The sequence below is a fragment of the Muscardinus avellanarius genome (genome assembly GCF_963383645.1).
Source record: "Muscardinus avellanarius genome assembly, chromosome: X".
In the NCBI taxonomy this organism is placed as follows: domain Eukaryota; kingdom Metazoa; phylum Chordata; class Mammalia; order Rodentia; family Gliridae; genus Muscardinus; species Muscardinus avellanarius.
This window is the reverse complement of record NC_137792.1, coordinates 66,838,026-66,851,892: the sequence shown is the minus strand read 5'-3', so window position 1 is coordinate 66,851,892 and position 13,867 is coordinate 66,838,026. Positions and strand designations below refer to the sequence as shown.

General features: G+C 37.2%; 1 protein-coding gene across 2 annotated transcripts in view; it reads right to left on the bottom strand.

Annotated features, from left to right (window-relative positions):
• The window catches only part of MCF2 (MCF.2 cell line derived transforming sequence), a gene marked incomplete at both ends in the record, with an annotated part of 76,683 nt that extends 66,435 nt beyond the window's left edge, over window positions 1-10,248 (bottom strand). For both annotated transcript variants that reach the window (XM_080719071.1, XM_080719072.1), the window contains one exon: window positions 10,198-10,248. In XM_080719071.1, coding sequence (XP_080575197.1) covers window positions 10,198-10,248 — 51 coding nt within the window. The remainder of the gene's footprint in view (window positions 1-10,197) is intronic.
• Between the last annotated feature and the right edge of the window lie 3,619 nt (window positions 10,249-13,867).

Below are 13,867 nucleotides of genomic sequence, written 5' to 3'. Positions count from 1 at the left end.
CACTGTCCATAATATCAACTGAGAAGTAATTTTAGGTAGAGGTCAGGAGATTTTAGCTTCAAGTTTGTGATAGATGTTTATCAAATCAGGAATTGCTATATTTTCTAGAGTGACTTATCCCAAACATTGGCAACTATGTAAACTGCTTCGAAAAGTAATTCTACATTCTAATCAGATCATTCCTCAGTAAACCTTCTGATTATTTTGCAATGTATTTTCTTTCCTTAATTTCTTTTTTTTTCTCTTTTTTTTTATTGGTGCACTGTATTCATACATCATAGTGGGATGCAAACTTTTGTGACATACATGAACACATCGCCCAGTCAGCCCCCACCCGAACCACACCCCATTCTCTCCCCATCCCTCCCTCCCATGCTTGGCTTAGTGGTTGACATCTAGTATTATAGCAATTTATCCAAAATTAAAAATGATAATCTCACATAACAGTTTCATTTGTTTTTTTTGTTTTTTTTTTAAATTGGTGCACTGTATTCATACATCATAGTGGGATACATACTTTTGTAGACAGACATGCACACATTGCCCAGTCAGCCCCCACCCGATCCCCACCCCATTCTCTCCCTATCCCTCCCTCCCATGCTTGGCTTAGTGATTGACATCTAGTATTATAGCAATTTATCAAAAATTTTAAATGATAATCTCACATAACAGTTTCATTTGTCTGATACCAAGCTTTGATGACTTAAAGATAACATTTCAATATTTCTTTTTGCTTTCTTTCTTACCAGAGAATATATTTTTTCTATTTTTAGGTGAAACTATCATATATTTATATATTTATTTTTCAGAAAAAAAATCTATCCTAATATGGAATATGGACTCTAGGTACCCACAACGTTCTTGAAAAAGAACAAAGCTAGAAGATGTATATTTTCTGATTTCAAACCATATAAAGCTATAATAATTGAAACAGTGTAGTACTATTCTAAAGGCAGATATATAAACCATTGGAGTTAAATAAAAGCCTAGAGCTAAATTCTTCCCTATATTGTCAAGTTATTTTTGACAAGGTTTCCACGAACATTTGGTGGTGGGAATAATAATCTTTTAACTAAATATTGTTGAAACATAATAATTACATGGAAAAGAATAAAGTTGGACCCTTACCTAATCCCATATACAAATATTAACTCAAAATAGATAAAAGACCTAAATATAAATCTTAAGACTATAAACTTTTAGGAGAAAATATGGGTCATAAAACCTCACAATATTGAAATTGGCAGTGATTTCTTGGATATGATTTCAATGGCACAGGCAACAGAAGAGTATACAAACTCCCTAAAAAATAAAAAAAATATTGTATATCCAAAGACAATGTAAACAGAGTTAACAGTTACTAATAGAATGGGATAAAATCTAAATGCTATATCTGAAGGTATATTAATATTCCAACTAGAAATCCTAAAAATTAACAACAATAAAGGCAAACAATACCATTTAGAGATAGGTAAAAGACTAACATAAATAATGAATCTCCACAGATAACCAGTCTTAGTTGTCTGTTGGATGGAAACTCTTGTTTCTCTGGTTCTGGTGTGTGTTACCCTATTTCTCCTTTGTAGTTAATCTCTTTTGAGTATTTTCTGTAGCGCTGGTTTTGAAGACATAAATTCCTTCAGTTTCTGTTTGTCATGGAAGCTTCTTATTTTTCCATCTAATTTGATAGAAAGTTTTGCTGGGTAGGACATTTTTGGCTAGAAGTTGTTTTCTTTCAGAGTTTGGAATATGTTATTCCAAGCCCTTCTGGCTCTCATGACTTGGTTTGGGAAGTCTGGAGTGATTCTAATTGTTTTGCCTCTGAATGTCACTTGGGCCTTTGTTTTTGTTGCCTTTAAGATTCTCTGCTTGGCTTCCACATTGGTCATTTTGACAATTATGTGGCGTGGGGATCCTCTTCTCCGATCCTGTCTAAAGGGAGTTCTATAAGTTTCCTGGACCTGTGTATCAACCTCTTGCTCTATGTTTTGAAAATTTTCTGCTATTACTTCCTTGAAGAGATTGTTGATCCCTTTGGTTTCACTTTCTTTTCCCTCCTCTATTCCAATTATTCTTAGGTTAGCTCTCTTAAAATGGGCCCATATTTCTTTAATATCAGATTCCTGCTGTCGGATATTTTTTCCTAGATTAGAAACTATGCGTTCATTTTTGGAATGATCATCTTCTAAGAGCGAGATTCTGTTCTCCATGTGGTCTAATCGGTTGTTTGTGCTTTGAATTGAGGCCTTTACTTCATTAATTGTATCCTTTATCTCTTTTTGGCTCTGAGTTCTTTTCGAAGCACCTCTATTATTTCTACAGTTATTTTCCTGATTTGATCTTCTAGAAATCTCTGATTTTTTGTTTTATCGGGTTCTGATGTTGTGGGGTTGTGGGCATTCATTGCTCCAGTATTATTCCTCTTTCCCATGATTTCGGAAGTTTGTGCCTTCTCTGGGTTTTTCCCTTGGGTCACTATGACTTCACTTAAGGTGTTCTGGAACTCGAGTCTGTAATATCTCAGACCCCACTACTCCTTTACTGGGTTGTATCACAGAGTCTCCGACCCAGAGAGTCGATAGAGGCTGCTTTAGACTGTGGGGTGTGCCAGGTTGCACGTTCTCCTATGGTGTGATATCTCTGCCACCGCCCCTCCCCCACTGGGTCAAGTCCCAGGGAGTACAGTACTGGGATTTCTCCTTTGTGGCCCGCAATTTGACTCACTGTTCTTGAGTACGCAGATGTAGCTGTACTGGATTCGGTGAATTCTCTGCTGCTGCCGCCGGTGGCAATATGGCGCTCCTGCCACACCCTCGGCCGTGAGACTGGCGAATTTTTTTCTTTTCTGGTTTTGAATTCCACTCTGAGTCCCTGCAACGTGTGCTGAGCTCAGCCACTGGGAGCTTTAGATGCTCCCTGTGCCGAAAGATCCCGCCTGGCTGTCCTGCAGCAGCTCACCTCGGCTTGCTGTAGCCGCCAGTTGAACTCGCCGCTGCCGCCGGCAGTATGGCGCTGCTGCTGCGGTCGGGCGTGAGGTCGGTGTATCTCCTCTGTGGCTCTGAGCTCTGTTTTCAGTCCGCTTTCTCTCTGGAGCCTGATGATTTTTTTGTTTCTCTGGTGATGGTGTTTTCTGGCTATAAAAGGTGCTGATTTTGTGGTAATGGAGATTAGTTGTTAGCGGGGCTCTTAAGCCCTGCTTTTCTCAGTCGCCATCTTCCCGGAAGTCCCCTTAATTTCTTCAAAATGCTAAATGATTCACTTGTTACACAAAGCCCACAAAATTTGCATATTTAAATAAAATGAACTATCAAAGGATAAAAGTTTCATTTACAACCTGTATAATTACACTTAAAATGTTTTCATTTTAGAATAGCTTAAGAATTATATTCCTAGATAATCTGCTAACGCAACAGCTATTCTCAAATTTAGTAGCCAGTTGGTGGCCAAAGCTATAGAGGTACTAAATGATTGAGTGACAAATAATTCATTTAAGAAGCTAAATCATACAATTCAGACCAAATATACAGTTTTTATCCTTCCTGCCCACAATGTGAATCACATGTACTCGATTTTTCTTTTTTTTTCTTTGGTACTGGGGATGGAACCCAGGAGCATTCTATATCCAAGTTATACCACCAGCCCAATTTTTTTTTTTATTCTGTATTTTGAAACAGAGTCTCAATAAGTTGCAGAGGGTCTCACTAGGTAACTGAGGCTGTCTGCAAACCAGGATCCTCCTGTCCCAGCCTCTCAAATGCTGGGATTACAAGCATGTGCCACTATGCCCAGATTTAATTTTTCAATATTAGTCCTATTCACCCATCTCAGATATTAACAGGTGTTTGTCAAACTGTCATAGTAAAAGTGAATCTAAAACCTCCCATGAGCCGGGCATGGTGGTGCACACTTGTAATCCCCGCGCTTGGGAGCTGGAGACAGGAGGATCGCGCAGGTTCAAAGCCAGCTGTGCTGACTTAAGAGAAACCTGTTTCCAAAAATAAAAAAGTATAAGATAGGTCAGGTCTGGGAGTGTAGCCTGGAGGTAGAAGGGCTTCCAGGAACACCAGTACCACCAAAAAATAAAAAAATAAAAAATAAAAATAAAATGAAAAAATAAAACCTCCCATGAATGACTACGTCTTAATAGCCTCTCTTTAACAGGATATACGTATCCTGAGTGTGTGTATATACATACACACATGTGTGTATAATATATAATACATAATGTATATACATATATATGTGTATATATGTCAACACACACACACACACACACACACACACACACACACACAAACAACTTCCCAAAGCCTTAAAGCTTAAAGCAGGGAAAGGAAGCCGGATGTGGTGGTGCATGCTTGTAATACCAGTGCTTGGGAAGCTGAGACAGGAGGATCACACAGGTTCGAAGCCAGCCTCAGCTACTTAGTGAGGCTCTCTGCAACTTAGTGAGACCCTGTTTCCAAATAAAGTATAAAATAGGTCTGAGAGTATAACCCAGAGGTAGAAAAGTCCCTGGGTTCCACCCCTAGTACCATAAAAGAAAAAGAAAAAAAAAGGTAGGGAAAAGAAAATGAATAATATCACAACGTGAGTGTCACTATGCATTGAATGGTTATCCCGAGAATTATGCTCATAATAAACATTACTGTGAAATGGTACTAAGCACTTGTATGCAGTAGGTTTTATTTGGGGGGATGTACTGGGGATTGAACCCAGGGACAGTCTATCTCTGAACCACACCCCCAGCTCTTTTTATTTTTTATTTTGAAACAAGGCCTCGCTAAATTATTGAGGGACTTGCTAATTTGCTGAGGCTGACCTCCTGTCTCAGCCTCCCAAATAGTAGGATTAAGGGCATGTATCCCCATACCTGCCTTTGTAGATTGTATTCTTTAATCTTTATTTCAAACCTGGAGAAACAGAGTGTGATGAGCAGAATAATAATTCCCCAAGATATCCATGGTCTAATCCCTAGAAGCCTATGAATATCTCAACTTATATGTAAAAGGAGCTATATAAATGTGATAAAGGTTAAGTAACTTTTCAAGATTTTCTAACTTGTATGAGATTAGCCAAGCATAGAAAGAAAAGGGACATATGTTTTCTCTCTAATAATGGTTGAGCTAGGGAATATCTGGGAAACAAGAAGGACTCCAGATACTGGAGAAGATCTTCAGTACAACCAGGGAGGAGAGGAACGGTAAGGAAAGAGGAAGACTGAAGTTCATTAATGGAAATACTACCATCGAATATATATATATATATATATATATATATATATATATATATATATATATATATATATATATTACATTATAAATCTGGACACTTGGTATTGGGAGGGAGGGAAATAAGGAGGTGGAGAGGGGCCACTAACTACTGTGTGAATGTATGCCATTGTAAAAAATAAAAAAAGGCAAAATCCAGGCTCACCCAACTGCAGAACCAGACTTTGTAACAAGAGGAGAAACTTGAAGAAAAATGATGGGGATGATACAAAAATCAGGTTCAAGGTTGAAACTGAAAGCCTAAAATCTAAACTAAAGACAAATCTGAATGCTCACCATGTGTTAGGGAAACAATGTACACATGAAACAGGCAGACTTTTATTAAAGCACAACCAAAATGAGGGAATAAATGGCAACTAACAGTTTCCTATATGGTGAAGAGCAATTGGAAGTGGTGAAGTTGAAAGCATCCAAAGGATTAGGGTGCTCACTAGTCAACTCCAGCTAAATATTGTCATGTTGGTTTCCCAAGAGAAGCCAGAAATCCTGATTTCTATGTTAAACTCATGTTTTAAAAATGGAAAACAAATAGAAAATATGCTTAAAATTGTATGGCATTAACAAAATATATCTGTGAGCTGCCAATTCACAATTTCTGAGCAAAAATACTTCATATATCTGAACATGGGCCAATATATGAATAATACATTCAGGTTCCTTTCTGTGGTTGCTGGCTGTGAGATCTGGATAGGATACAGAATTTTTTAGATAATTTAACCTGATAGGCCATAGGATTTAAGAGAAACTTACATGCCTGGAAAACTGAGAAAGGAGGATCACAGGTTCAAGGCCAGCTTGGGTGATATAACAAGACACTGTCTAAAAAATAAAAAATGAAAAGGGCTAGGGGTCTGGGCATGGTGGTACACACCTGTAAACCTAGTACATGGGAGGTTCATAGGTTTGAGACCAGACTCAGCAATTTAGTGAGATTCTGTTTCAAAATGAAAAATATAAAAAGGTATAAGGATGTAGCTTAAAAATAGACTATCCGTGGATTATAACCTCAGTACTTCCCCTAAAAGGGCTGGGTATATAGTCAGTGATAGAATGCCCCGGTTTCAATGTGCAGTACCACAAATATTAGTTTCTGCACATCTCTGTGCGTATACATGTAGGTATATAGAGAACATGGTTTTTGGCTATATATCAAATATTCATATAACTGAAAATATGAAGACAATCCAATTTAAAGCTAGCATTTAAATGAACAATCAAATAGCATTATGGTATCAGATGCACATTATCCACAGCAAATATGGATCAAGGCAAATGAGCTTTCCCATATTGGTTTGGGAATATTATAATTCTAAATGCTTTGGTATACTGCTTTAAGAATCTCTAATGTGTATGGTTATATAAACATGAAAAAGCACAAATGCTATTTTTCCAAAAATCAAACTTCAGATTCTAAAACCATAAATCTTCTTTTAAGAAATTGTCAAAAAACAAAGGGATGTGGCCAAGGGTTATCTTTATTTTATTTTGTTGGATGCTTTTTTTCTTTTTTTTTTTTAAAAAAAGAGAGAAACTGCATGAGAGAGGAAGCTGTGTTGGTTACAGCTTCCTGCATGCATTTTTATTTTAGAGTTCAACTGCTTAAAGGCACATAACTAAAAAGGCAAATGTTGCTTATCATCATAGGGCTGAGAGCCATGTGTCTAATCACTGTACAGGGCCCTGCCCCAGCCCTCTGCAGCCGCTATTACTGGATCTTCAAAGTAACAGGCACAAAACAAGCTTCCTATCACCTTTTCCTCCATCCAAGAGAACCAGTTTCCTCCCTTTCACTCATACCTAGCCCCTAATTCCTCAGGTTACATGGTCTTTTAGCAATAAAAACCAGAGGAGGCATACAACCTGATATATCATCTCACTATTAAAGTTCAAAAAGCAATCTTGCTCAGTATTCTTTTGTTAGTTTAAAAGGGAAATAAACATTAAAAATTCTTAAAGCAGCATACCAAAACATTTAGAGATATATTATTCCCAATTCATCCACCCTATTCACAATTTCAAATTTTTCCAGCTATTCCTTCAAAAGATGTTTAAAGTGCCTTACACAACATGAAATTATTTTTACTTACTATAAATGCAGTTTATATTGTCATAGCTTTTCCTTTTTAATCTTTAGGGCAAAGAAAGGCAGTAACAGTAAGAGGGACCTGTTACATATATGACAGCCTTATTATATTCTATATAGCTTTCATAACATTGCAACTAAGTGCCTTTTTCACAAATGAACAAACTAAAAGTTGGTATGCTGTGGCACAAGACCTATCTGGATACTAAGGGTAAGTTCTTTGCAGACACTCTAACACTCTATACACTGAATGCATGCAGATGTACTGTTTTTCATTTAAGAATGACTTGACCTGGACTGTACAATAGGAACGATAATAACATTAGAACCAAGCCATGAGGAACAAGTAAGCATAATGCTGCCCAATGTATGTAAACTATTCTATTATTATGATGATAAAATATAATGTGGAGATGCTGCCATATGATTGACCTTGATAAGGTCTGAACCATTTCTCCAGAATACACTGGAAGTGGAGGTGGGATCTCATGCCCTCAAGCTGTACAGAACACTTTTTAATGGCATGAGTCACTTCCACATTCTGTCTCTGGACCCTCAACCTTAAAGAAGACTGAAAAATGATGAGCTACCCACATGTCACCAACCAAGCAACTCGCCAAGTGACCTCAGGATCCAAAGCAATGGTCCCAAGCAATATTCCTACCTAGTGATTTGTTCTTTTGGTCACATATCTGTTTCTTCTCATACCCTCCCCTCATTCAGATATAGCAATTATAATTTCCACCAAGCAACCAGTTCAATTATCCCATTAGACTTTTAATGTCATTGTACCATCCTTCTTGGCCTATAATAGCCTCCAGGATGAGTCCAAATCCAGAGATCCTTCAAGGTCAAACCATTCTGTCACCAGTTGGGGTTCAGATTTTTCATTCTGGTCAAGTCCTATCCATGTGATCAAAATAAATTTGCCTGCCAGTATAGTTCTGACCTTCAAAATCTATCTAATCAATTTCATTTCAATATATATGTTCCTATGGCCCACTTAAATAATTCACTTCTGAGAGAAGAAAACAAAAAAGAATCAAGAAAAAGGAATAGAAATATATGTTCTTATTTAAGGTCCAAACATCATCTCCAATATAAGGCCTTCCCCACCAGCTGGAAGTTCTTTTGAAATACTTATTTATGAACATACCCGAACATTTCTACTGTATTGAGAGCTCCTTCAACCCAGTAGTCATTCTTTATTTACCACTGAAACCTACAGTATGCTAGATATGTCTATCAATGAGTGCTTGTATGATATATTTGTGTGTTTATTAATGTGTATATATACAAAACTAAGTTTGGCACTGAGAAAACATCTATGTAAAGAAAGGAACCCATAACTTTCTAAAAACTGAGTACCAGCCGGGTGTGGTGGCGCATGCTTGCAATCTCCACGCTTGGGAGGCTGAGACAGGTGGATCACACAGGTTCGAAGCCAGCCTCAGCTACTTAGTGAGGCTCTCAGCAATTTAGTGAGACCCTGGTTCCAAATAAAATTTACAAAAAAGGTTTGGGAGTATAGCCCGGAGGTAGAAAGCCCCTGGGTTCTACCCCCAGTACCACCAAAAATAAAAAAATAAAATAAATAAAAATAAAAATAAATAAATAAAATAAAAACTTAGTTACCTTTAATAACAAAAGTGCTAATGTCAGTTCTACACAACACAGCAAAATACACATACATCCATTTCCTATCCAGCATAAATTATCTGTTAAATGACTAATGTTATTATTTTCATAATACAAAATCATTGGTAGAGCTGAATACATAATTTGATCAAAATAAAGAATCACATCCTACCTGCAATTTTTAAGGCAGTGTTTTTTGCTGACTTATTATAAAATAAACCATTTACTCATCCATTGATGTTCACTATCATTCAACAACAATGTAATTCTTGCTTCCCTAATCTTACTTTTGATTCAAAATGCCATTTTTATATGACAAATTTTTGCCTTCTTACTTTTTTATGTGTGCTACCCTGATTATTTTTAGTGAGCAAGTTCATATTTTAAACCATGACATCAACAACATTATCTTAAGTATCAAAAGAAAAGAGTGGTATTTAAAGCCTTGCTGTTGATCAGTTTACTATTAAATTAGCTAGTGTCACTTCAACATTTCTCCAAAATATATACTAAAGATCATGTTAGAAATTTTCTAGGTAATTTAGTATACAAATGAATTAATGAAAAGAAAATTTAGGTAGAAGAGTGTTTGAAACATCTGCGAGTAGAGATTACCAAATTTTAGAATATACTGAAAATAGAGTCAAAAGGAAAAGTTGTCAACAGGCTGAAATTTTATATTTGGAGAATGGCAACCATAAAGACTTCAAATCATTATAGACTTTCACATTTTTTCTCACTTGCACAATAACAAGCAAGAAGGGCTGCCGTTTTCAATGATGATGAAATCATCTCCGACCCTGTTTATGATATCATACTCTACTTGAGCATGGACAAAAAATGAATTCTTTCATCAGATATTATTTTAACTCGTGATTTAAAGCTACACTGCCAAACACATTAACACTGTTCATACACTCCAATAAATAGCATGACTAACAATGCTCCCTCCTAAACTTGATTTCATTTAGATCTTGCAATCCTATTCCACCTCCTCTGCTTCCTTAAATCACCTTCCAGTTTCACCATAATCACATCAACACAGTCCATGCAAATTTTAGACTCCATTCCCTCCAACTATCTTTAAAACCCCCACTCAGCAGTTTGTGCTATAACACCATGCTGCAGCATCCTTGCACTTGAACATGGGAATAGGCTTTCCAGGACTGCAGGCAGAGCCCTTACCGCATTCCTTCTGAACCTCATCTTGCCTCTCGGGGGATTTGCTTCTGCCATTTCGCCTATACACAATTACACTCTTCTTTTGCAATTGTCAGTGAAACATTGATGAAATATGAGCTGCTCCTTGGGTAGCATTTAAAAACGGCAGCCAAAAATCTCTATCAAACAAAGCTACCGAACAATGCTTCCATTACCACCGTGGCAGCGCTGCAAAAAAAAAAATCCACTATCTCTGATAAGTCAGCTGACAGATCCGTCCCTGCTGCTCATTGTAATTCAGAGTTGAAACGTTCCCCCAATTACTTAGCCTGATTGAACCTTGTGGATTAGCTTGTGCAGAACTGCTCAAGAAGATCAGGCATGTCCTAAGTGTGGAGGAAGGAAAACGATTCTTCTCCTAGAGCAGCCTGATGGGACTGGCTTTCTCATCTGCGCAATTGAATTTTTAAGGTGGAATGCTAAGAATCTTTGTGAAGGTAGTATTAACTGATATATCTCACTCTTGTCCTACCCTGGTCTTTGACATTAATAACAATGCTATATTATTTTGCATTTTATTATATTCTGTTCTGGGTTTAAGTACTAGGAAAGGTTACAGTTTGTGAAATTTTAGCCTGACAAATAATCTTAAAAAGCAGAACATGTAAACTTTCTACCATGGATGGGATTCTCTTCCAAATTAACTTTCCCCCAGAACAACCAGAAGAGAGAATTTTGAATGCTCTCACCACAAAGAAATGATTCCTGTTTAGAGTGAAGGATATACTAATTACCCTGATTTGATCATCACACAGTATATATATATATATATATATATATATATATATATATATATATATATATATAAATACAAACATCACATTGTGCCCCATTATAAGCAGGGCATGGTGGCGCACACTTCTAATCCCAGTAGTTGGGAGGCTGAGACAAGGGGACCATGCAATTTGAAAGCCAGCCTCAGCAACTTAGTGAGGCTCTCAGCAACTTACCCCACTTCCAATTAAAATATAAAATAGGTCTGTGAGTATAGTCCAGAGGTAGAAAGCCCCTGGGTTCCATCCCCAGTACCACAAAAAAATCATGTGCATTATGTCAATCAACAATAATTTTAACGTCTCCTCTTGCTAATTATGAAGTATAACCTAACTGCTTTCATTTCATTTGGAATTTTTAAGTTAAGGTCTTCCAACTGGATTGTATGATCATTTCACAGACACTCTTATAAAGTAATACACCAGCTGGAGAATGCCTGTAAGACATTCTTAAGAGGCTGATACAAGAGGATCACAGATTCTAGGACAGCCTCAGCAAGTAGTGAGATTATCAGCAACATAGTGAGACCCTGTTCAAAAAAAAATCGGGCAGAGAAGATGTAGCTCAAAGGTATAATTTTCCCCAGGAAAACAAACAAATAAATAAAAGTGATACATCACAAAAAGTTACATTTTTCTACACAATGATAACTTTCACCAGAAGCTTTCCAAATGCCAACTTATTCCCTTGAAATTACCTTGTATTCAATAATTATCTTTATTAAAAAAAATATCCAACAGCTATTGATAATTGAGAAATAATTAATATGCTATTGAGGATACCAAAAGTAGAGACATTTAAAATGATAAATAGAACAACCGATTGCCATTTATATGCCACACACACCTCTACCCTTGTCCTACCCAGCACCATCAATTTGGCTGTTAGAAGAACAAGATCTTGAGCTTGATATTCCTTACAGAGAATGGTCAGACCTCCCCATTAAGAGAACAGCACTGAGAAAAAAAAAAAAGAGAAGACTCATTCCCTGATAATCAAATATTATACCTCTACTGTCCTTAAATGGATAAGATGAAGACCTAAACTCTTACTTCCCTCCTAATCAAAATTAAACCACTCTTTCAAGCAATCTGTTTGATTGATAAAAGTAAAACTTTGCTGGGTGTGGTGGTGCACATTGTAATTCTAGTACTTGGGAGGTGGAGACAGGAGGATCTGGGTTCCTGGCCAGCCTCAGATACTTAGTGAAGCCCTCCATAGCTTTGTGAGATCCTGTTTCAAAATAAAGACTAAAATCAGACTGGGGATGTAGCTCAGAGGTAATATGCCCCTGGGTTCAATCTTTAGTACCAAAAAAAAAAAAAAGAAATTCATTTAAAAAAAAAGCCAGGTGTACGCTTGTAATCCTAGCATTCGGGGGGCTGAGGCCCTCCAGAACTTAGTGAGACCCTATTTTAAAACAAAGAATAAAAAAATAGGGCAGGGGGTGTAGCTTGGAGGTCAAATGCCCCTGGGATCCATCCCCAGACCCGCAAAAAAAGGAAGACAAGTAACAATAAATGTTGTGGGATTACAAACTAGTCCATCTGCTATGAAGAGTCCTTAGAAAACTTGGAATGGATCCATCATATAATCCGGCTATACCACTACTGGGTATCTTTCTAAAGAGGATGAAACCAGAGAACAACAGTAATATATACATACTCATGTTCATAGCAGCACAAGTCACAATAGCCGAATTATGGGACAAACCTAATGACACATCTCAAGGACCTAGAAAAACTGCAAGTCTAATCTCAAAGCTAGTAGAAGGGCCGGGCGTGGTGGCACATGCTTGTAATTCCCGCGCTTGGGAGGCGAAGACAGGAGGATGGCGCAGGTTCGAAGCCAGCCGCGCGCTGGCATAAGAGACCCTGTTTCAAAAATATAGGCCTGGGAGTGGAGCCTGGAGGTAGAAGGGCTTCCAGGAACCCCAGTACCACCAAAAAAAAAAATCTAGTAGAAGGCAGAAAATAATTAAATCAGAGTAAAAATAAATGAAATAGAAAATAAAAAAGAATTCAAAGAATCAACAAAATTAAAAGCTTTATTTGAAAACATTAATCAGATTGACAAACCCTTGGCCAACCTAACCAAAAGAAAGAGAGAATCAACTAAAATCATTAAATTCAGAAAATAGGAGACACCACCACAGACAGTGGGGAAATTCACAGGATTATCAAAAACTACTTTGAAAACTTACACTCCAATAGACTGCAAAACATGAAAGATCAATAGATTTCTAAGCACATATAACCTACCTAAATTGAACCAAAAGGATATAGCAAGCCTAAACCAACCAATAGCAAGCAAAGAAATAAAAGCGGCAATAAAAATTCTGCCATCAAAGAAAATCCCAGGCCGAGACGGGTTTCCAGCTGAATTCTACAAAACCTTCAAGGAAGAACTAATCCCAATACTTCACAACTTGTTCCAGGAAATCAAAAGAGATGAAATTCTCCCTACTACAAGGCCAGTATCACATTAATACTAACACTAAATAAAGATACCTCAAGAAAAGAAAATTACAGGACAATATCCTTGATGAATATAGATACAAAATTCTAAACAAAATACTAGCTATACACATTCAAAACCATATCAAGCCAGGTGTGGAGGCTGAGACTGGAGGATCACAGTTCACAGACAGCCTCAGCTACTTAGTGAGGCCCTCTCCTACTTAGTGAGACCCTGTCTCAAAATCAAGTATAAAAAATAGAGGAGGGGATGTTGCTCGGAGGTAGAATACCCCTGGGTTCCATGTCCAGACCCGCAAAAAAAAAAAATACATATCAAGAGTATTCACCTCATAAATAGAACTGAAAACAAAAATCACATGATCATATTAGTAGATGATGAA